The 25406-nt window shown below is 36.8% G+C and overlaps 1 protein-coding gene across 4 annotated transcripts in view; it reads right to left on the reverse strand.

The window, feature by feature from the left end:
• The window catches only part of INPP4B (inositol polyphosphate-4-phosphatase type II B), an 807120-nt gene that overhangs the window by 50320 nt on the left and 731394 nt on the right, over positions 1 to 25406 (reverse strand). For all 4 annotated transcript variants that reach the window (XM_025386323.1, XM_025386324.1, XM_025386325.1 and 1 more), the window contains 2 exons: positions 4781 to 4893; positions 670 to 824 (listed from right to left, as the gene is read on the reverse strand). In XM_025386323.1, the coding sequence (XP_025242108.1) occupies positions 670 to 824; positions 4781 to 4893 (268 nt within the window). The remainder of the gene's footprint in view (positions 1 to 669; positions 825 to 4780; positions 4894 to 25406) is intronic.

Consider the following 25406-nt stretch of genomic DNA (forward strand, 5'->3'; position numbering starts at 1 on the left):
TTATGGCTTAGAGTTTAGATTTAATTACCGTGGAAATGAATCAAGAAATGTGACTTCGGGCATAGCATTTTAAATGTCGGCAGAGTAACCATATTAATTCTCTATTTTAAAGTATCAGTGTCATCCCATCTTTATGATGAGTGATGTGAAAATAACTTTAGAAAGGAGGTTACTGTTCCAGAGACTCCGTGGGCCATGGGAATATCACCTATTAGTTGTAATTTGGAAAGATTTTGTTTGGATAATGAGTTAGTTTCATTTTGCAAGTTCTCATAAATACTTATGCATCATGAAAATTTGTCTTACAGTGTTATATATGACATTTTCGGGGCCCCTTAACTTCAGCCAGTCAGCTAACAAAATATACAATATCATATATAATCATGCATGTCATCAAATGTGTACACAGTCACATTTTCTGAAAATGAAAAGTTTAGAAAAGTAGCCTAAAATGAGTAGGGGAATACAGATAGAGATAAAAATATTATAGAGGTAGAGAAAATTATCTCTCTCTCATGTCATAAGGTATAAGCCATGAAAATAGAGTAAAGTACTGAAATATTTAGTCCTTCAATAAAATATGTATTTTGAAAAAAAACAAAACAACCCAAAATGACCTCAGACAAAAAAAAAAAAAAAAAAAAACAACTTGAAAAACATGTGAGATACCTTCTCATGCAATCCAGCGCTCGGATAAAGAAGTCCTTGTGTAACTGGTGCTCATCTCTCAAGATTGAGCATTGTTCAAGTGTCACTGACATCGATGTCCTGTCTTTGGCGCTTTTACAACAGGTGAAACGAATACCATTTAGTTTGCGGCAAATCTGTAACATACGTAAAAACGAATGTTTACTGTACATTTGTAATACCGTATTACAAATTACGGTATTACTTTACCATAAAGTGTTGGCCTCCTCCAAACACTTCTAGTCTAAACATATCAAATATAAATTTGGGTTTCTGTTAATTTATGGTAGTCAATTGGTTCAATTGGTCTTATCAGATGTAAAGGCATTACCTTTTCATTTCAAAAGTCAATGCAATGGACCTAATTTATTTAATTCTTTGTACATGAGGCGTGGAACCGTTGAAGCCATATAAGATGTGAAATATCCAGCAGAGGACGCAGCACACTACCCAACGGGATGCCTGGTCTGCAGTGTATGACAATGCTAAACTAATTCCTGCTCAGAAACAACACCTTTATTGTAAAGAGGAAAACGCAAACACATCAAAAACAAACAAACAAACAAAATCTATATTCCCTGGATTAAACAGTTGATTCAAATCATATATAGCTAATATTCTCTTATTTTACATTTAAGAAACATTTGTTAGTCTTGGTTTTATGTTATGAGATTTTAAACATTCTCATGGTGCCTCACAACAGACAAGTGAACTACTCATCAGTACTAAAAAGCAGAATACTAGAAATGGCCACTGTTTATTGCAAATTGTGCTCTAGGGTACAACACTAAGAAATTTCATATACAGTTGCACTTTTTAATAAACTTCACAGGGGCTGGGCACAGCGGCTTATGCCTGTAATTCTAACACTTTGGGAGGCCAAGGCAGGAGGATCATTTGAGCTCAGCAGTTTGAGACAAGCCTGGGCAACATAACAAAGACTCCTCTCTATCAAAAATAATAATAAAAAAATTAGCTGGGCATGGTGATGCATGCTTGTAGTCCCAGCTACTTGGGAGTCTGAGGTGGGAGGATTACTTGAGCCTATGATCATGCCACTGCATTGCAGCCTGGGCAACAGAATGAGACCCTGTCTCAAAAAACACCTCCCAAATTAAAAATAAAAATAAGTAAATAAATAAACTTCACAGGAACTCTAGAGGAAGGTATAATTATTTTCTTTTTATAGATGAGGAAACTGAGGTTTAGATGGGTTAAGTAACTTGCACATAACAGAGCAGAACCAGGATTCAAACAGAACTCTACTTAAGTTCAATAATCAAGTCTTTTAACTTCTGTTATGTTCTGTTTTCCTCTACAGTTCTTTTTGTTATTCTGATTTAAGTCAGAGAAAAATCACTGAGCATCAATACTCTCTTTGTCTCATTGCCTTATGGTTAATAGGGAAATCATTCCATTTGTTTCTCTTCCATACCATGGCAGGGTTCTAATATGAAATACTAATAATCAACTTTGGCATTACAATGCTAATCAGTGTGCATTTAAAATAGATCTAATGTGATATGACAAAGGTCTTCTTTATCTGTCATCAAGCAGTCTTTAAAAGTTGTCTGCTTTTAAAAGAAGGTAAAATAATACAGCTAATCTAGAACTTATTACCACGTTTTAATTGTGATTCTGATACTTAAACTTGAATTTATACATCACTATTAATTTAGACCTTTGGTACTTCTATTTCTAGTATAAGTGACTAGAAAATGTGAGAGCATGATTTCTCCATACAATCTTTTTACATCTAGAAAATTCTAATCCTTTCAAATAAACAGTATTTCATTTTTTAAAATTCTTAACTATATTCATAACAATAAAATAGACCATAATGGCTATTTATGAGATACGATTTTTAAATGGAATTAATATTCCTTAAAATTTTTTGTTACTATCATATGTACTTGTCCTACTTAGAATATTTAACGTTCTAAATTTAAAGTCTATTGGAGGTAAGGGCAGTTGATTTCTGTATTTCTACAATACCCGAACTATTGATTTAACACACTTGATTGTCATTTGTCCTCTTTAAATGTTCACTTCTACTATTTAAACTTAAAGAAGATAAAACCAAATAACTTTATTTTTATTTATTTATTTATTTTTGAGACAGAGTCTCGCTCTGTCACCAGACTGGAGTGCTGTGGCGTGATCTCGGCTCACTGCAACCTCCGACTCCCTGGTTCAAGCGATTCTCCTGCTTCAGCCTCCTGCATAGCTGGGATTACGGGCATGCGCCACCACGCCTAATTTTTGTATTTTAGTAGAGACGGAGTTTCACTATGTTGGCCAGGATGGTCTTGATCTCCTGACCTCATGATTCGCCTGCCTCAGTCTCCCAAAGTGCTGGGATTACAGGCATGAGCCACAACGCCCGGCCACTTTATATTTTTCAATTAGAATGTAAAACATTAACTAAAGCAGTATTTCATTAAATAGATATTTAAAAGGAAAATAAAATAAAATAAATATTGACAAAATATTTCTGGAAAATATCAAAAGGAATTTCTATATTTCTTTATTTTAAAAGTTTCATTAAGGCCCATGATTTACAAATAGAACATTGAAACTGAGGCATTAGCCAACAAAAATGCTACTAATCATTTATTCAGTGGTGAATTGTGAGTAAATCATATTTGGCCAGTATACACATTTCAAAAAAATTTTTAGAAATGTGTGGGATTTATAGGAAAACTTTTTCATACATTAAAATGGGAAATTGCATATATTAAAAGAAAATACACATTTGTGTTTATATGTGTGTATCCTTAATTTATCTATTTACATAACTTCACAATATGTACATAATGACACATTTATGTTTGTAAATCGTCAGATGGCACGAGTATCAAACTATCTTCATGCCGTCGTGTTTTCAGTAAAATAGAAAACATAATTTATGACCTGCCATTGTGAAATTTTTGTTAGAATTAACAACCAGAGCAGTCTTTGAAGACACAAAGAGCAGCCGCACTATTAAAAACAACCTTCATGTAATACAGTATGGTGCTAAATGGAACCAGTGTAAATGAGCTGCCTGAAAGCAACATTTCATATTGTTCTTCCCTGGGGCTCCAAGAAAGCAGGAAGGGAAACTAAAGAAGTTTTCCTCTGCCGTGCTTTTGGTAAATTATTTCATATGGGCTCATGGTAAATTATCCATTCCTTTTTCCCAGAAGAAAGTAATAATACTGAATTATAATTGAAGCACTGACAGTAGGGGAAAACTTTCTGTTTTAAATGCTATGACTAGAGAATGAATAGAGTATGCTAGAAGAGTGGTTAACCTGAGCTCCAAATTATAGGAATAACACTGCAGAACTGCAAACATGGCATTTATCATAAAGATCTTTAACATGTACCTTTCCTGATGGAAGAATGCATTCCTAATGAAAGGATGTTGGGATCTGAATGTTTAACACAATTCATAAATTTCATGTGAGCTATGCCTCAATGGTTACCAGATAAGAGCCTTAAACATACAGGCATTTTTTTTCTAATTCTTGTAGAAACCTGTGGTGAGAACACAGGCAGATCTTTTACCCCAAAGGCACCATTAAATGAGAAAGAGCTACACAAAACATAGCTCATTACCCCTAGAGCAATCCATCAGTAATGAATTCTATGCCAATATCTAAATTAACAAACACATTTATAAGCTTGTTAACTGAACAATATGTCCAGGAGCCTTATTGAAGCTGTGAATCAGAGATCTGATAACCACATTCTGTTGAAACCATATGTCTCTAAAGCAGCAGTTCAAAATCCTGGGTGATATGGGCAATTGACGTTGCAACATGCAACATCAAGAAATTCACAGACGCTCCCTCAGAGTGGAGAACACATCCAAGGTTGGTAAGAATAGCAAGTGAGCAAGATTCTTTCTTGAGTGTATCTTCTTTCATCTTATGTTCTAGTCTATGGATAGAACTACCAACAAGAGTAAAAATGCCTAATCCACGGATAATAGAAGATGACAGCTGGTAACCCCAAGTGCAGAGGTTGGACCCTACACAATAGAGAACTGATAATATTTGCTGGTTATGACGTGGCAGGAAATAAGATTTGACATGAGAGTGCTTACCGTTGCAGCCAGCCACATAATTTCTACATTCTTTCTTTTTTTGGATTGGATATTTTGATGGAGATTTTCTAGTAATGCTTTTAAATCATTTTGTTCCTGAAAATGTGAAATATCTGAAGGAGGAAAAAAACAAAGGAGAAAAATAAAATGAGACAGTGTTCACATTAAGCTGCCTATGGAGGTTTTTTCAATACATTTATTTGCAACCACAACTTTTCTTTTAGACAGGGTCTTGCTCTGCCTACCCAGGCTGGAGTGCCAGTGGGACCAAATCTCTGCTCCCTGCAGCCAAGCCTCAATCTCCCAGGCTCAAATGATCCTCCCACCTCAGTGCCCAAAGTAGATGGGATTACAGGAGCATATAACCATACCCAGCTACTTTTTGTATTTTTTGTAGAGACAGAGTTTGGCCATGTCACCTAGGCTGGTCTCAAACTCCTGAGCTCAAACTGGCTGTCTTGGCCACCTGAAGTGCTAGGATTACCGGCGTGAGCCACTGCACCCAGCCTCAAACACAATTTTATAACAACAAATATCATTTGAAGCAGAGAGTATCTGAGGATAACCATACTTATTAATTTATCTGGTTTTATTCTTTACTTATAAATATGCTTAATTCTCTATTCTCTATTCTGTATAACTATGGTAATATCAAGTGGTCCTACAGTACTATTTTACCAGCACTTTGGACAAAGATGACAACTTCTGTCTCACTTTAATGAAAGCATAAGACATAGATGTCATGAGATATAACTTTCCTTCTTTTTTTGCCATTGAGTAGCTAGTCTGAGTCAAGAGAATATATTAAATTGAACATCTCAGGGGTGGGAGAAATCTGAAAGTTCAAATAAAATACATGAAGTCAGTTGCTATACAGCAAGTTTCCTTGAACTCGGCACTATTAACTTCTTGAATCAGGTAATATTTTGCTGGGAGGAAGACCATACTGTGCATTACAGGATTTTTCTCAGCATCCCTGGCCTCTACCATTCACGCGTCAGTAGTAGCTTTCCCAAGGTAACAGTAAAAATGGCCTTCAGACACTGCCAATGTTTCCTGACAGAAAAATATATCCTGCTTGAGAACCACTGCCAGAAAGAAGCACAGATATGACGGAAAGAGGAAAAACATGAGGTATAGTTCACAGTATGAGATAATTGAGTAGAAAGCAGGAAATTACACTGGTGGCTTAGATTTCTACATACTAACAACTAAAGCATGGGTAATAAATGGCATACACTTTATACTAAAAACAGAGACAATGTACATTATGACACAAACGTCCCCAAGACTTGGTGAGATGGGGTTCAAGATTACAGTGACAGAAACAAGAAGACTGTCTAAATGAATGGTTGGGTAAGTACTGTATAGTATGAAAACACACTCTACTGTTGAATCCATAAACTGAGAGAGAAACTCCTGAGAGCTTTAACTAAGACTAAAAACAGGAGAAAATACAATGAACTACACCTACATTACCAAGTTTCACTGAAGAAATAGATGACATAGTCCTTTCAAGTTCACAAAAACTGACACAAATGAATTTTAGTAGTAATGAGGCTTTGTACTTTTTCAAATTTGTACCAGATGTTGCAGTTTAGCAAAACAATATTTCTGAATAGTTCTAGTTTGTGACTTTAGCTCCAGGGAAGAGAGGAAGTATCCCAGTGAACTATACTAGTGATTAAGAGCGGAAGTGGTTGGTAAGGTAGGAATTTCCATTGAAAAGAATCATATCTCATCTTGGATTTTATGATTACAGAATAGAGGAAGGTTGGGTACAATCCAGATAGGTTGAGGGAAGTGAGATTCAGAATCATCATATAAAATATATGCATGATTCCACTGAATTTGTTTCTAAAAGGGAAAGTTGTCAAAAGTCAAATCTTTACTATTTAACTACAGATAATTCTCATAAAAATGAGAAAGTTTGACTGAAGACATTGCATTGCGAGGTAGAAGCTTCTCTGATACACAGGAATTTTAACAGGACACAGCCCAAAGATAGCCTGAAGAGAAAGGGAAGGAGGCCATATATGGAATGCCTTGAAGGGAGTTATAAAATCAGACCAGGATTTGGTGGCTAATCAAAGAAGGTAAGGACAATAATGCTGTCTTTTAATTTATAATCATGGCATGCAAGAAATAAGAAGTCAAGTCCACCATCCCTGCTTTTAATGTTGATAAATGGCAACCAAAACAAACCCAGGGGAAGCCATAAATTAGAATTATAAGCAGCCATTAAAATTATGTGCAGGTATATCAGTGACATAGAAAGTGTCCTTGATATTGCTGAAAAGAAGAACTGGTCAGATTAATGAAAGAATGTATTTGTGTAACAATGTGTGTGTGTGTGTGTGTGCACGTGCACATGAATGCCTGTGTGTATGTTGGCTTCTCTTGGCATATGTATACAGGCAGAGTGAAACATTAGTTTAGATATTAACAGTGGCCATCTTTAGGTGTGCAACTTAGTGTAATGTTTCAACTGCCTTTTCATATCATTTGAAATGAACATATATTGTTTTTAAATAATAAGATGATTTTAAGAGCAATGGGAAACAGAGAATGTGCATGAGAAAAGGAAAGAAATTAAATTCTTTTTTTTTTTTTTAGATTCATGGTAGAACAGTTCATTATATCCTGAAGAACCTAAATTCTTATGATATAAAGACCTGAATTCAAAATGTCCACAGTCTAGTAGGGTGGGATGGATATTTAAACTATTATTAAATATAGGAAAGTATACTGCAGACTGTGACATCACTCAGTAAAGATTTGTGAAGCAAGGGAAGCACTGGACAATTCTATAAGAATTGGTGTGTATGGGAGGGCATCTAGCAAAGATAATGCTTTGTGTCTACCAAGAGCATTTGAGGCTGAGGGGCAAATAGCAAAGGCACAAGGCATGAGCCAGTACTGCAGAAACAGAGAGTGTGCAGTTCACAATGTCCTTAGAGTGGATAGTCCTGGGGCAAGATTTATGAAGGAGAATCATGTTCTGCTATGCTGGGGAATCTGGGCTTCATCCTAGAAAATGCGGGCAACTGGTAAGTTTTAAACAAGGGCTTAACCCCTTCTGGAAAGCCCCTGAGTTTCTTTCTGAAGTCAGGCTTGTACAAATGGCTCTCAAATCATTTTGAAAGCAATACAGAATAAGAAGTTTCCTTTAACTCAAGATGAAGACATCACACATGTTCTGGAGAGCTGATGCATAACAATGCAATTTTAATCAGCAATACTTTATAATATATTTGAAATTTGCTAACAGAATGGATTGTAAATGTTCTCACCACACACATACACACACACACACACACACACACAAAATGATAACTATCTGAGGTGATGAAATAGTAATTAGTTTGACTATGGTAATTATTTAATAATGGATACGTGTAACACATCATCAAATTGTATGCCTTAGGTATACATAATCCTTAATTATAAAAAATACCTCAATTTACCAAAAAAAGCTTAATTTACATAATATCTCACAGCAGTCATACACACACACACCCCTCTGTAACAAAAATTTTATGAAATAATATTTACTTCTAGTGTATGCCTTGTACCTGAAATTTTCTATTTCATAATTTTTGAAAAATTGTAGTTCCAACACACCACATTTATTTAACATGTCATAGGATTAACATAAACCATTTGGAAAGCCCTGATTTAGGGCAACCCTATGTCCAAAGTGACTGGGGCTGAAGTGACTTTTTCACAAAGTTCATAGTGAGAGGAGGAGTCAAGGCTAAAACTTTGTCTCTTAACTGTTGTACCCGTAATTTCTCCAAAATCTCTGCTGATGTTTTTACCATTGGTACCACTAAAACCAGCTCTGGTATTAACACAATAGGCCAAATTCTTCAGAATGCTGAGACTCCAGAACAGAGCATGATTTATCAAAATAATTTTGTTTCATTGTAGACATGGAAATGTTTTAATAAGCCATTTTAAACAGACTATAGGGATCCTAAATGTAAATCAAGCACTTGGCCATCGTTTCCCCATTCCCACCTCATAAAGAGAGTGTGTTAGAATCGACAGGCATGATGTCTCATGGAAATTTCACTCCCTCTCCCATGGTGTGCTTCTTACAAGAAAGTAATTTTGATGTTTTTTTTTTTTTCGTTTGTTTTTTGTTTTTTATTTTTACATTTTTAGGCCACTATTTCTATTTCTATAGTGACAAAACTTGCTTTACTCAGAGCACACCTCTGTCAACCTAATACTTTGGTTGCTGCCAGTTTTTTTTTTTTTTTTTCCAACCCAATAAAAATTGCAGACCACAGAAATTCGAGTCTGGTTCAGGAAAGCAGTACAATTAATAATAGCCAGTTTGTTAATAGGTGAGATTTCAAGATGTCATGATAGATCCTGATGTATCAACTGAAAATTGTGGTGTACACAGAATGTGAATTGGTTTTAGGCTTAGACTGTGTCTCCTCAAATGTAAATATAGCCAAAAAGTCTTGCTTTTGCTACTCATTCCTGCAAATTTAGACAGCACAGCTGAGTCTCTATGCATATGTCCATAATAGTATTCTTTTTTTTTTGGAATGCAGTTTAAGAAAGTATTCAGAGATAAAAGTTACAAGAATGTTTATTGCATTACTGTTTATAATTTTAAATAGCAAAAAAGCTTTAAAATATTCATAAAGAGTAAGAATAAACCAATATATTAATGCAAAGTAATATAAGTAAAAAGGATACACAAATGCCATATGTGTCAACATGGATATATCACAAAAACGATATTGAGCAAAAAAGAATGAATTATAGAAAGATGCATCCAAAGTAACAGTAGTCATACAGTTAAATGTGCAAAACTGTACCGTATTTTAATGGATATATAAATATAGAGTAAAATGTGTATGAGGATGTAAAACATCAAATTCAGGGTATTGGTGTTCTCATAGGAGGGGAGGGTTAAGGGTGGCAAGCCGGAGGGGTACAAAGGGAGCTTTCACCCTATCTGTAAATACCTGTTTCTTATGAAAATTCCAAAGCTGAGCAATGGGTTCCCAAATGTGTGCTATTTATGATTTGTTCTTTTTTGTTTGTTAGAAACTTTTATAATTGCTTTTCAAAAACAGCACTGAGCCAAGATTCCAGGAAAATGATTTCTAATGCCAACTCTCCTGCTGCTTTGACGTGTAGTCTTGGGCAAATTGCTTAACCCTCTGTCCCTATTTCCTCAACTGCGAAATAAGGACAATAATCCGGTCATGCGTCATTGACTAGTAGTGGAAAACAATGAATAAAAGCCTTGGCAGAAAAGGCTACATTATTAAATTCTGTGTCACCTCTGAAAAACAGAAGAAGATATTAGTAGCACTTAAAAAAGAGTTCATAGCCTCAGAAGGGAAGCTACTTTCTCAGGTAAAAGTCAGAATGTATCCAAAGTAAGAAAAAATCTCCTCACACACATGCAGTTACATACCCCAGTCACAAACATTCACAAACCCTGCGACTGTTCTCCCACCTCCCCAGTGGAACACAACAATCAAGTTGAGAGTCAGGTGTTAGGACCTATTTCCTCCTTGTTAGGTCAAATAGGTTTCTTCAATAAAAAGAGCTCTGAATATGACATTGACCTGAATCACAGGCAGGGTATTAATAAGGAAACAGGAATGGAACCATGGCCTTTTAGCTCACTGAACTGTGATGCTAATGATGTCAAATAGCTTCATTCTCTTATGGCCAAATAACTGTGTAGCCAGAAACTGTTCCAAGATGAATCAGAAATTATGGTTGCCTTCCCAGTTCCTAATCTACTCATTTCCCACACGAAGTAGCAGATACAAAATTTCCATGGGAGGCACCACACTCTCACTCTGACATCCATTGGTGTGATCCATACCCCTTGAAATCAAGACTAGTTCAGGAATGGACATGATCTAAACCAGATGGCACTTAACTCTCATCTCAGCAACTGTTTTAAGGATATGCAAGTGGCCTGTGCTATTCCAGTTAAGCGAAGCTCGGGAAGAGGAAAGGAACCTCTTCTTAACCCTTTGGTTGAGTGTGGGGTTAGCTCATGACAGCCATCTTTTAGTCTTGAGGAGACCAGATGTAGGATAAAATTAACATGATAAAAGATAAGATCAGCCTAATGATAAAATACAAAGGAGATTTTTGTTTGTTTGTTTGTTTTTGTTTTTTTGAGGCAGAGTCTTACTTTATCACCCAGGCTGGAATGCAGTGCTGGGATCTCGACTCACTGCAACCTCTGCCTCCCTGGTTCAAGGGGTTCTCCCGGCTCAGACTCCCGAGTAGCTGGGCTTACAGGCACCCACCATCATGTCTGGCTAATTTTTGTATTTTTGCAGAGACAGGGTTTCACCATGTTGGCGGGGCTGGTCTCAAACTCCTGACCTCAGGTGATTCTCCCGCCTTGGCCTCCCAAAGTGCTGGGATTACAGGTGTGAGCCACCGTGCCTGTCCTGAGATACGTTTTATACTGCTGAGTCACTGAACCAATCTTCTCTTGAAACCTACTTTACTGCTAGACTTTTCAGTGAGGTTTATCAGCAAGTTTTCTTTATTGTTTAAGCTAGTTTGAATTAAGAGTTTTTGTCACTTGCAATCAAAAGCATTCTAAGGTAAGTAAATTGTTATATACGTATCTTAAACACCGACCAGCCATAGTACAAATGTGTACTGTTGATTTAAAATGAGGAAAGGACAAGTCAGAGTATTTCTGGAGGGCAGCAAATCTATCACACCTGCAGTGATGGTTTTAAAACATGGTCCTACATTCTTCAATACTTTTTGTTGAGACGTGGAATGTATGTCTCCTCAGGTTGAATCTGGGTGGGCTTGTGACTGTCTTGACTAATGATGTATGACAGAAGTAATGCTCTGTGGCTTCTGAGGCCAGGTCTGAATTGATTATGCCTCTCCTGCTTAATTCTCTTGGAACTTTGCTGACTGTATTCCTCATTTTGAGATGCTCCCTATAAGAACCCAGCCACTATGCTGGGAGAAGCCCAAGCCACATGGAAGGTCTTGTTTAGGTGCTTAAGTCAACAGTCACAGCTGAGCCCAGCCTTTGAATCAAGTTAGCCCAGGTGCCAGAATGTGAGTACAGAAACCTCCACATGCCTCCAGTTCTCAGCCCCCAGGTACTCTTCCTTCCATCTGAAGGTCATGGACATCGTGGAGCAGAGACAAACCATCCCCAGTTTCCCTTTCTGATACCTAACCCACAGAATCTGTGAGCACAAATAAAATCATTCTGATTTTATAACACGAAACTTGAGGTAGCTTGTTATCTGGCAATAAATAACTAGAACAGAACAGCTAAAATAAAAACAATTTAAAGAGCTTGTACTTCCAAGTGTGAAAAAATTAACATGATGAACACTGCTTTCACTGCCTACTCTGGTGAGTACTATATTCTGTAATATCAAGTCTCTTCTACAATTAATTCTAAAATAATTATAGTTAATTGTACCAGCAAGCAGACAAATGCAATTAGGTAAAAGCCATTGAGATATCTTAAAATTGAAAATTATGTTGTTCTAGATGCTGTAAAATCTTGAAAAATAAGAAAAGACAAAACTCCACCGAAACCAGCTTTATTAAAATTGCATTTCTAATTTTCAATTTATGAAGATGGCAATACAAAAAAAAAAAAATCAAATGTCAAGATCCCAACCTGGTCTGAGTTGAATATTTTTGACCTACACATTTTCAGTGTCTTGTCTTAAACAAATTTCAAGGTTGCATCACCACGGCAAAAGGAAAAAACAAACTTTAAAAGTAATTTTTAAATTATATTCAAAACAATGTATTAAAAATTATTTGAAATTTCCTCAATCAACATTGTACATTGGGGACTATGGAATATGTTGTGCAGGGAGAAGAATATAACAATAACATATTTTTTCCTGCTTATATTTTTTTAAAGACAGAATTCATAATTTGATTCCAGAATTTCCAAACAATTTAAAGTCATGTCAAAAAATCTAAAGATGATTTGTTAAATGGCTCTCCAACTCTAAACTCTAGTCTCCTCAGGATGTCTAAGATAGTTCAAGCACAGATGATAGAGCAGAATGGGAAAGAAAACAGGAGTATGAGAAGGGCTTAACACAAATCCCCAGTTCAGTCTTCTTGTGAGCCAAGTTAAACTGGGTGAACAACTACTTTTGCCCATACTCAAGTGGCCTAGGTGCTGGCACCTAAGGCAGTTGAATGGCCTCCTTTGTTTCACCTAGTCAAACTCCCTAGTCCCTGCATTTTACCCCAACAATAGCCCTAGCAATAAATGGCCCACTGAAAGTGCATTCTCCACACAGACGTCTGAAAAACAGACTAAGAATGGATTTCTTAAAATTTAGGCAGAGAAGGAATACAACTTTTGAGGTGATTTCAGTGCCCTACCTTCCTGACCGTGCAAGAGCCAGACTGCTAGTGAAATACACCAAGGTCAGATGGCAGCCCAGGGAGGCAAACACATAACAAGCCCTTCTCCAAAAACCAAGGGCTCACCTTTTCCATGCCTCTCCTGTTGCCTATAATGTGGAAGTAATTAAATCACAAACTGTAAGAAAGTCAGAGAAAAGGGGAGATGGTTGAGAAGATTGGGGCTTTTTCCAATAGTCACCGTATGTGGTCTACCTCTTCAGGCTCTTGCAGGCAAGGAAGAATTAGGTCTTGAATATTTCTTACTATATAGAATAAGTTAAATGAATAATTTCTGAGATATTAGGAAAGGCATAAATGAGGTAAAATACAGGAAGATGATGAAAATAAAGCTGTGTTGGAAGGCTCCAAAATGAGGATAGAGGTAATAAGAATATGAAATCTACAATTTATTCCATTCATATGGCTCCCTTTTTTGACTTGATGTGGTCTCTGATTTGGTAATCTGGGACACTCATATATTTACAGTTTATCAATGGCAACAAAACATATTAATCTATTAATGTGCTCGCACTGTTATTTTCTGACCCACTTGATAAAGATAACTTTATCCTTGAGACTTCAATTTCTCACCCTTACTTAGCTTCTAAGGAGAGTTTCACTCTATCTGACATTCTGTGATGCAGAATTAGAATGACAAAATAAAGGTGGAAGAAAAAGTGGCCTGGAAACAAAAGGCCTTGCAGCTGTGGTTCAGCGAGGAGGAGAATGGTAAATAAAGAGTGAATGTTTGGAAAAGTACTATGCCAAATAGCTGAGTGAATTACACAGTTGGAAAACTGGATCTAAAAAGTGAAATAAGAATTTGTTAATTGTCTTTAATCTGATGTTTCATTGAAGGTTAGAACTAATGTAGTCAACCTTTAATTGTTGGTCTGATTGAACATCATACTATGATAAATATCTGAATTTAACAAGAAGTTAAATTTATATATTTATTTCCGAAAAGGATGGTGAGTCTTAATATTTTCAGTATCCATCTTACTTTGCAGTGTGGGACCAAAGAACTTATCCTAATGATGATTTCAGGAGCTCACCTATAGAGGCATTCCAGAAAGAAAAAAGTATGCTTTGTTTGAAAGATTATCAGAGAATCAGTGATTTCATGAAAAAAATAAGATAAGTCAACATAGATTGCAAAGATTACAGAAATGACAGAGAAGGAGAGAGACTATTGGATAGAGAAGAGATGAAGTTTCGTTCAAACTACCGAAAAAACTTCACGATCAAATTTAACTAGATTGTTGTTTGTTTCTGTTGTTTGTACACAGCAGATATATGACTGTGTTGAAAAGCTGAAAGTGTACCACAATTATAATCTTAACCATCTCTCTAATATTTATAAGTACATGTGACACTTTTTAGTCACAGAAATTGACAGTGGAAATTTTAATACTAACTTCTTTTCCCTGGTGAGATAAAGGTAGAATGTACTTTGAAATACAAGGTATATACAAAGTAATTATTCTGATTTGGCTGACAATGAAATGCAGGCATTGAAAACACCAAGTGACTCACCTAAGTGAGCTTTCAATTGAATTTATGTCTTTTGATTTCATGCCACTAAGTGCAGACTTACTAGACTGGTATACTGGGAGGCCAGCCAATCTTTGATGAGTAGTAGAATCTGGAATGCAAGAGTTAGACATTCAAAAAAGATGAGAGCCTCAGTCAAGAGGAAATAATGAAGAAAATGTAAGGCTAATTGAAAGGCAAGACATCTAAGTTTGTGCCTACACATACTACAGCAGAATAAGGCTACCTAAAAGATTTGATGACTAAAATTTATGAGGACCACCGAGTAACATAGATAGTAACATAGATCGATGCCTGGTTGGCCAAGCAGGTGGATCTTTGTATGTGTGTATGTGTGTCTATCTTTGCTGCCTGTACTGCTGTTTGTATTTCATAATTTGATGTAGTCTAAAATTTAAGGGACATTAAAAGTCTATGTCTGTGATTTAACATGCATTGAGGAAATAAAAATTGGATATTATTTCTTCTTACTTTTTCTTTTAAAAAGCAACAGAAGTACTTCAAAAGAAAATTCTCTCAATCTTTTTAATGCTAAAAAAGATTAAAAACTTCAAAAGGTTAGTACATCAGAGTTTCTTCTGCAATTAGTTTAAAATAAATTTGTAATTACAAGTGTGTAAAAATATATGTATGGAAAATAAAAGCATGGTGCTGGAAATATTCAAATATTTAAAAATCTACAATCTTAAATTCAGTGCAGAAGCCATTAGACAGCAATGGTGGAGCAGCAGCATATAAATTAAAAGAACATTTGACCGGGAGTCAGAGAACATGGAATTTAGTCTCTGTTCTCCTACTAAAGGGTATGTGAACGACCCTAAGTCCCTCATAGCAAATGATGGAGTTGGACTAGGTCAATATTTCTTAAACTATGTCCTGGGGAACACTTACTTAAAAAAAAAATGAAAATGAGGGTTTCAGATAATTTTTTCTATTCCCATAATGAAAAAAAAAGCTATTTTAAACAAAATTAATTTAGATACTATAGATCAGGGTGAGCAAACTATGATTTGCAGGCTAACCCCAGGTCATACATTTTTTTATTTTCGTAAATACATTTTTATTAAAACTCAGTCATGTTCATTTTTACATTTATTTTATTTAATTAATTTATTTTTTTGAGACAGAGTTTCACTCTTGTTGCCCAGGCAGGAGTGCAATGGCGCGATCTCAGCTCACTGCAACCTCCCCCTTCCTGGTTCAAGCAATTATCCTGCCTCAGCCTCCTGAGTAGCTGGGATTACAGGAGCCCGTAACCATGCCTGCTAATTTTTTTTGTATTTTTCAGTAGAGACAGGGTTTCACCATGTTAGCCAGGCTGGTCTCAAACTCCTGACCTCAGGTGATCCACCCGCCTCAGCCTTCCAAAGTGCTGGGATTATAGGTGTAAGCCACCACACCCGACCTGATTTACATATTGTCTATGGCTTATTTTACACTATCGTAGCCAAGTTGAGTGATGACAGAGATCATATGGCCCACAAAGCTAGAATTATTTACTATCTGGCTCTTTACAGAAAAAGTTTGCCAGCCATCCTGCAGACTTTCTCAGAACCTTCAATGTGATAATGTGAATTCCAAAATAATTTCACTATTTAATCCTTGTATCACTCAACAATTATTAACAGAAATAATGTTACTTGTCATAGTCTTCATTAAATTACTTCCAAGATCCAACAGCTTATACCATGCATTCAACAAATGTTAATGGAATAGAAACAACGTGCTTGTCCTCCTGGAGCTTACATTCTGGCAAGGAGTCACTGTCAAATAATGTAAATGACATATTGCATGCTGCATGATGGTAGAGGCTATAAAAGAAAATTAAGAGAGAAGGGTTCCAGGGGGGAAGAGGTTGCAATTTCAAAGAGGGTGTTTAAGAAAGGCCTTACTGAGAAAGTGACATTTAGGCAAAGACTTAGAGGAGGTGAGTGAGTGACCTCTAAGGGGCAAGGCATTTAAGACAGAGCAAAGAGTCACTAAAAAGTCCCAAGAAACAGCAACAGGTCCATGTGGGGCAGAAGTCAGTGTGGAGCAGAGTAAGGAAAGAGTGAGAGAAAGAGGTAGAGAGGGATCAAAGGATCAAAGGGGTTGACGGTGTGGTGCCTTAGAGGCCACCGTAAAAATGCAGGTTTTTATTCTGAAAACAAACAAACAACAACAACAAAAACAACAAAACTAACAACATTGGGGTTTATTGGAAGAGTTTTAGGAGACACATAATGAGACTTTCATTTTAAAATAGTCACTTTGGATGTAGCGGATATGAGTGGACTGAACGAGAAGCGAGAGAAGAAACAAAGATGCTAGGAGGAAGCTGTTGCCCATACCTAGAAGAGGTAAGAAGGGTTGTAGCAATGTAGGTGATAATAACTGGTGGCATATATTTTGGAAGTGGAGCCAGTAAAATTTTCTGATGGACTGGAAAGGGGATGTGAAAGAAGGGACTCAAGGGTGGCTATTTTTTTCCCCAAAGCAACTAAATCGTTGAAATTGATATAAATGTAGATGGGGAAGACTGTAGGAAGAACAGCTTTTTAAGGGCTTATCAGGAACAAAGATTAAGGTGTTAAGCAGGATACAAGAGGTTAAGAAAGAGAGATGGGCTGGAGATGTAGATATGAACATGGATAGTTAATAGCAGGTATTTAAAGTAACTAGGCTGTGTTCAATTGGGGAGCAGAGTAGACATCCGTGGACTGAATCTTAGGCCACTCCAAAATTAGACGTTGGAAAGATAATGAGGAATAGAGATTTAAAAGAAGCAGCCATAGAGCAGGAGAAATCACAGACTGTGGTGGCTAAGAAGCCAAGTGACAAAAGAAGGAAAAAATAACCATGTCACACTTGTTACTAGATCAAGGAAGATGAGGGCAAATGACTGAGCATTGGGTTTAACAATGTAGGCGCTTGACAGAAACAGTTTCCACGAAGTTACAAGGGTAAAAGACTTACTGGAATGAGTTTAGGTGAAAAAATGGGTGGTGAAAAATTTTAATTCCACTTTTATCTACTCTTTTTGGGACATTTTCAAACTTAAGCTTGTCCTGCAGTATTACATAATATTTCTCTCGATTTCCAATCTCTTTTACACATTTTTATATGTCTATGCAATGACAAATATGAATATATGAAGAATTCCTCAGTGGTCTTGATGTTTCCAAATATTCATGTTTTAAATAAAATATGCAAAATATTTGGATAACTGACTGGATTTTTCATTTATATATTTGGGTGTCTACATGGTATGACAGTTGAGATGTTTATAAAACAAAGTTATTAAAAGTAAATTTTGTTTATTACTCTGTAATAGTCTAATGTATAGTTTCTGCTGGAATGATATTCATGTGTTAATTTAAGAAAATCCTTGCCGGGCGCGGTGGCTCAAGCCTGTAATCCCAGCACTTTGGGAGGCCGAGACGGGCGGATCACGAGGTCAGGAGATCGAGACCATCCTGGCTAACATGGTGAAACCCCGTCTCTATTAAGAAATACAAAAAACTAGCCGGGCGAGGTGGCGGGCGTCTGTAGTCCCAGCTACTCAGGAGGCTGAGGCCGGAGAATGGCGTGAACCCGGGAGGCGGAGCTTGCAGTGAGCTGAGATCCGGCCACTGCACTCCAGCCTGGGTGACAGAGCGAGACTCCGTCTCAAAAAAAAAAAAAAAAAAAAAAAAAAGAAAATCCTTGTATCTTCTCATATCTTTAAATCCTTATGTCTTCAAGTTTGTTAAAAATACCATATAGGCTGGGCACGGTGGCTCAAGCCTGTAATCCCAGCACTTTGGGAGGCCGAGACAGGAGGATCACGAGGTCAGGAGATTGAGACCATTCTGGCTAACATGGTGAAACCCTGTTTCTACTAAAAAAAAATACAAAAAAAAAAAAAAAAAATTCTAGCCGGGTGAGGTGGCAGGCACCTGTAGTCCCAGCTACTCAGGAGGCTGAGGCAGGAGAACGGCATGAACCTGGGAGGCGGAGCTTGCAGTGAGCTGAGATCTGGCCACTGCACTCCAGCCTGGGCGACAGAGTGAGACTCCGTCTCAAAAACAAACAAACAAACAAACAAAAACATATAAAGCCCTATAATATTAAAATTATTCTTTGTGTTTAGGAAATTTAGATACACTTACTTAGCTTAACATTATAAATCAAGGTAATCTCATATTGAACAGAATCATCATTACTGCTTAGTTGTTTTACATATACGTTTTGCTTAGGTCATTCAACTATTAATATTTGTTAAAACAACAGATAAATAAAAGATGAACAGTTTTAACATTCTGGGCAATTTCATCTTCTTTTACGCTCATGTCCAAAGTATAATGCAGTGCAAAAACGTAACATTTAAAATTTGACAGCTAACTCTATCACATATTATAAATCCAAACAAGTGGTTCTCAGGTCTTACTGTGCAGGCAGAATCACCAGGAGGGCTTGGTAAAACACAGACTCTTGGCCCCACAGCCAAATATGGATTTGTTTGAAATTACTCTTGTATGTGTAAAAGGCAAGGAAAGATACTGAGTAGCACAGGGGTCGATGATGCTGATCAATTGCTGATGTGCCCTCATTTCTATATGTACCATTCCCCATTCTGCTCTTTATCACAGGAAACCTCATTTTCCAGGCTAACTTACACTTAACTCTGGGCAATGAGGAGCCAGAGGGAGAGTGAAGGGCAGGAGGAAGATAGAAGGCAGCCTGTTGCTCCCCCACCTTTCTGCTTCTTATGGGCCCCTGGAAGTGGTTATGTCTTTTCTATGGCTCCAGCTCCCACTGGGAAACTTTTGCATTCACGGTTCCAGGTTTTGCTAGACAGTCCTCAACAACACTCTAGATCCAGAGGGATAGCCCCAGCTTTTGGCCTCTGGTGACACTACCTCTGACGTTTGTCCTTTTAGCACCTGGGTTAGTAGCAACTCAGTATTGCTAAACTCTTGGTGACTTCACCAAACTCTGCTTAATCTGTAAATTCCTAGACTTCTTGATTTCCTGTCTGGGGCCTGATGAATACTGCCAATGAGCACTTGGCATCATTTTTTAATTTTACCTCAGCATAGCCTAGGCTAATATCCTAACTCAATTGCCCTTCTCTTGCTGATCTTGTTTGCAGGTTAACCCCTTCTTGGATAAGCTTGACTTCCTCCTCAGTTTACAGACAGTGAAAATGATGCAGAGAGAAAAGAGATATTTGGAAGGGAGAGTATGATGATAAAGCGGCAAAGTTTAAAAGTGCTTTTTTGCCGGGCGCGGTGGCTCAAGCCTGTCTATAATCCCAGCACTTTGGGAGGTCGAGATGGGCGGATCATGAGGTCAGTAGATCGAGACCATCCTGGCTAACGTGGAGAAATGCCGTCTCTACTAAAAAAATACAAAAAACCAGCCGGGCGAGGTGGCGGGCGCCTGTAGTCCCAGCTACTTGGGAGGCTGAGGCAGGAGAATGGTGTAAACCCGGGAGGCAGAACTTGCAGTGAGCTGAGATCTGGCCACTGCACTCCAGCCTGGGCGACAGAGCAAGACTCCGTCTCAAAAATAAAAAAATAAAAAAATGCTTTTTGTCATTGTTGAACGTTAGTTGAGAGAAAAATGGCCACCTCTGAAGTCACTGTTCTGTAATGTGGAGAGGCTCTCTTAACATTCAGAAAAGATCTCTTTATATAAATGTGAACTGTTCAGAGGAAACTGAGTATTACCATGTATGGAAAAGTGATTAATAACTTAGAAATTACTGTAGAACCTGGGAAATAGTTAACATATCAGAAAGTCTCTGTGCTAATCAGAAACAATCTGATTGTTTGAAGACCTTTTGTGGGTGAAGTCTGGGAATCCAGGCTCAAGATAAGTGATAGTTTCTAAGGATAGAGGACTCTGAAAAGCAGAAATGAGGAATAACAACCATGGCATGTTCTGAGAAAGTGAAAGCAGCACATTGAAACTTGTGGCAGCAATGAGCCACATTGGGGTGTCAACACACGATTCCAGTTTTAAGTAAATAAGCAGAAAGTGGATTGGTATTCAGATGCACCCTTTTTTGTTTATGGAGCATTGCAATTCACACACAACTGGTACTATCAGTATTGATTCCACCATATATTTCTGGGGTCTGTGACAGAGCTCAAGTCACAACTATGAAAGAAATACTCACTTAAGTAGCCTTAATTCTCATCGTTAGACAGATAAAATGTAGTACAACTCTTCTCTCTGATATATGTACCAACTATATATCAATTTATATTCTGTTTCTCAGTGATATTATCCTTTTCTAATACAAGGTATCTGTTAACATGTGATGCTGACTGCTTTTCCACAGTCTGTGGCTTTAGAACCGTATGGAGAGTCCAACAATGCAGTTTGCTAAAGAAGTCTGCCAAAATCTAGTGTTGATTTCTTCCAGAGCACAATCTGTGTTATAAATGTTGTAGCTAGTTTTCTGATTCTCAGCAATAACCTCATGTGTATGGATTTGTAAGTTTATTATACATGGAATATGATTCTGTATATCTTAGTAGCTTTGTTCTTTTCTTTTGTTTTGAAAACAAAATCTAATAATCTCATTCAGAAAAGCATTATCACATACTTGTTCTGGAACAATTATCTTGATGTACTAGAGAGTTCTCTCCTGTGTTGGAAAAATTTGGTATATATTCAATGGCTGTTTGGACAGAGTATTCAATATTAGGGGTGAGTTGCTCCATTATTTGACCTAACAAAATTCAATTTTAGATATTCCACATTGTACTTAGAGTAAAGCTCCTCCTTCTCACCTGCTTCTGTGAAATCCTCTCATGGGAAGGTTTACTTGTCCCAATGGAGTTCTTTTACTTTTCATAAATTTCATATTATTTTTAGTTTCTATAATTTTCTTTCTAGTTGTACCTTGACTTAAGCCATCTTTGCTCCATGAATCTATATTTCAAATAAGATTTAAGATAAATTGAAATACTAAAAATGGAAAATGCTAACTAAAAATGTAAGTTCAAAGGACACAGAATACCTTAATATAAATAAATTGTGCCCTATTAACTAAATGTACTAAATATTAGTTTACTTAAACTAAACCTAAGTCCTTGACATGCACTCACAGCTTTTACACATTATATTTAAGGGTTACATCTTAATAATTATGCTAAAAGACTTTTAAAGGATATCAGAGAGAACCATGATTGATCAGATTTTTAGTTGGTAAGGTAGATGTGAACAAAGTCTTTTTTTTTTTTTTAAGCTTTTCCTCTGAAGCAACCAAAGGACTATGGGAGACGTGAGAGAAAGTGTTGTATCAGCAGAGGTCTGAGGACCAACCCCAGACTACATTTAGGATTCTTTCAAAACCTTTGTATCAGTCTTCAAGAGTTTTCTGTGACCTTTTGCTGGAATTCTTCAGGCGTTAAAGGGCCTCAGCCAAGCATGGCATATATTTCTTTTTCCCTGGAAGCCAGAGTACTACGTTTTCAGTCTCTACATCATATGAGAGGCCTAGTCCTCTGCTGTCTTATGGCTTCTGGTTAGCTTTCTGGCTAGTCTCAGGGGCCTCATCACTGTTACCTCCCTAGAACCTCTCAGCAGGATCAAGTATAGATCCTTTGCCCATAACTTCCACCCTGAAATTTCCAACTGTCTTTAAACATGCATCAATTTACCACCTTGGGAAAAAAAGACTCAAGAAAAACTCTCTCACTTGATTCTATTGCATTCAGCCTATTTTTTAATTTCTCTATTTGTATCCACTGTTTTGTTTCCTAAGAGAGTAGCTTTCACCACTCTGTTTCTCTAATTATACAACATGCATCCTCTCCTTAAATGCCTGTAATGTGATTTCAGTCCATGCTTTTTATTAAAGACTCCATTAAATGTCATTAATGATTCACAATCATCAAATCCAATACCTTCACTTTCATCCTCATTCTTCTTTCATCAACACATTTGATATTCTTGCTCATTTTCACGTGGATGGTATTCTTCTCATTTAGCTTATTTGACTCAATCTCCAATAATTTCTACCTCTTATGGGATCCTTAGTCCTCCTTTCCTTACACTTATGAATGTTCTCATTTTATAATGTATGTTTTCCATGTGGACTACGTAGAAAACTAGTCAAATAATTCCTCTGAAGTTAGTTATCTATAAAATATTGGGTTCTTATCCTATTTTCTTATTTTTATAAATATAAGTGATGCAGATGATGTTTTATTTTTCCTAGTGCAAAAATAAAATCTGTGACAATGCAAAACTATACAACGAGTGTCAGAAGTTGGTAGAAAGTAAAATTGTTTGAACAACAGCAACAACAAAACTAAATTATTCAGAAAATGAATCAACACTCCAAACGAGCAACTATTGTTTCAGAAAGAGGTTTAGCTTTAATGTAGATTATTCTTTGATTACCTTGAGTCATTAAATTGAAAGCTACTAGGGCATCGACTTTCATAGGGTATCTTACTCATCTTTCATCATCCAAACTGAATAGAATAGACTTTTACACATAATATTATCTCCACCAATATCTGCTAAATTTAATGTGAGACTTACAGTGAAAATTGTTCATAAACACACACACACACACACACACACACTACATTCTACATACCCTCATTACAATACTAAATTTCTTTTTCTAAAAAATATTTTGTATATAATCCTTATTGATGTAGTTGATGAAACACTATATACAAAACACTGGCATGTCAAATATTGTATAAAAAGTATAGAACAGGTTAAAAAAAAAAGCCCTGTTTTCTTTCTTAGCTCACAGTGCTAGTAAGCTCACCCTTATAGTGCTAGCATAGGAATCATTATGGTACAATTTCATTAGAGCCGTATCACAATATCCTTCTTCTTTATTTCAGATAAAACACAAAGGATATGGGCATTATTATTAGAGAAAGGACACAGAATTTAGCTGTAATACTTTGAGAGTTGTTTCTTCCTCCCTTAAAGGGAAGAGGAAGACAGAAGGGGCTTTATCTGCTTCCTTCAGAAGCCCTGAATCATGTATAAGATGCGGTGGTGACTTTAAACACGGAGCAGTTTGTGTTAGTGATTTACAGAAGTACTATTTTATTTTATTTCTAGCACAAAATGTAAGTGTCTGAATGCTTTAGGTAGGCACAAAAGGGAACGTGAAGGATGTCTGAGATCATCAAGCCCAACAGGAAGATTAGAGCGAGAAAAGGGAGAAGCACTAATAACTGCCACACTGGAATTCCCAGGCTGATCAAAGGGGCCAGTGAGTATCACAGGTAGGACCTGAGGGGAAGTAACTTCTGAAGATTTCTCGTGCCTTAGAGTCAGCAGAACAACTGTCTGAGAGCTGCATCACATGCAGAGGAGATTTGGTGGGAGAAACACACAATACATGTGCCCAGATAGAGCAGTCATCAACAGCTTTGTCTATCTGACAGATATATAAGTTGTCCCTTGGTACCCAAGGAGGATTGGATCCAAAACCCCAGAAGATACCAAAATCACAGATGCTCAATTTTCTTATATAAAATGGCATAGTGTTTGCAAATAACCTAAGCACATCATCCCCTATACTTTAAATTATCTCTAGATTAATTATAATACTTCATGCAATATAAATTCTATGTAAATAGCTCTTAGACTATGTTTTAAAAATTTTAATACTTTTGTCATTGCACTTTTTTTTTTCAAATATTTTTGATCTGGGGTTGATTGAATCTGCGGACACAGATCACACGGATACTGAGGACCAACAATATATTATTTTCTGTAGATGAAGATTCAGCAAAGATTTACAGGAAAGGAACTTCTGGGATTCCTATATGTGGCCTCTTTCTCTGTAACAGGCACATCCCAGATCTAGATCCCATGAATTCCCCAAAAGAAAGAAAGACACAGAGGCCACCCAGCCCTACCAAGACGTCCACTAATGGCCTTTCTACAGTTGCAAGGAAGATGGGGGTGGAGGATAATAATATCTGAACTTGGCTGAATATTTCTTCCAAATGAAACTGAGATTTTAAGTAGTCTAAAAGCACTAGACTATGCTAAACATATTGAAAGGGCATGTTGATTGGCAACTTTAATTATCCATTTCCTATTCCCAATTACTAACTTCTAAAGGTTGATGAGTGCTTCATAAAACTGGTAGTAGTTACTGAAATAAAACTATTCCATGTTTAATACTATGCAGCCATAAAAAAGGATGAGTTTGTGTCCTTTGTAGGGACATGGATGCAGCTGGAATCCATCATTCTTAGCAAACTATCACAAGAACAGAAAACCAAACACCGCATGTTCTCACCCATAGGTGGGAACTGAACAATGAGATCACTTGGACTCGGGAAGGGGAACATCACACACCGGGGCCTATCATGGGGAGGGGGGCGGGGGGAGGGATTGCATTGGGAGTTATACCTGATGTAAATGACGAGTTGATGGGTGCAGCACACCAACAAGGCACAAGTATACATATGTAACAAACCTGCACGTTATGCACATGTACCCTACAACTTACAGTATAATAATAATAAATAAATTTAAAAAAAAAAAAAAAAAAAAAAAAACTATTCCATGTTTGTAGATTGCTGAATTGAGACTATAAATTAAAATTGCTACATATATAACAGAATTAGAAGACATTTTGGAAAGAACATTTAGTCCACAAATGTTTCTATATGAGAAGAGTAAA

The sequence above is a fragment of the Theropithecus gelada genome, chromosome 5 (assembly GCF_003255815.1).
Source record: "Theropithecus gelada isolate Dixy chromosome 5, Tgel_1.0, whole genome shotgun sequence".
NCBI lineage: Eukaryota > Metazoa > Chordata > Mammalia > Primates > Cercopithecidae > Theropithecus > Theropithecus gelada.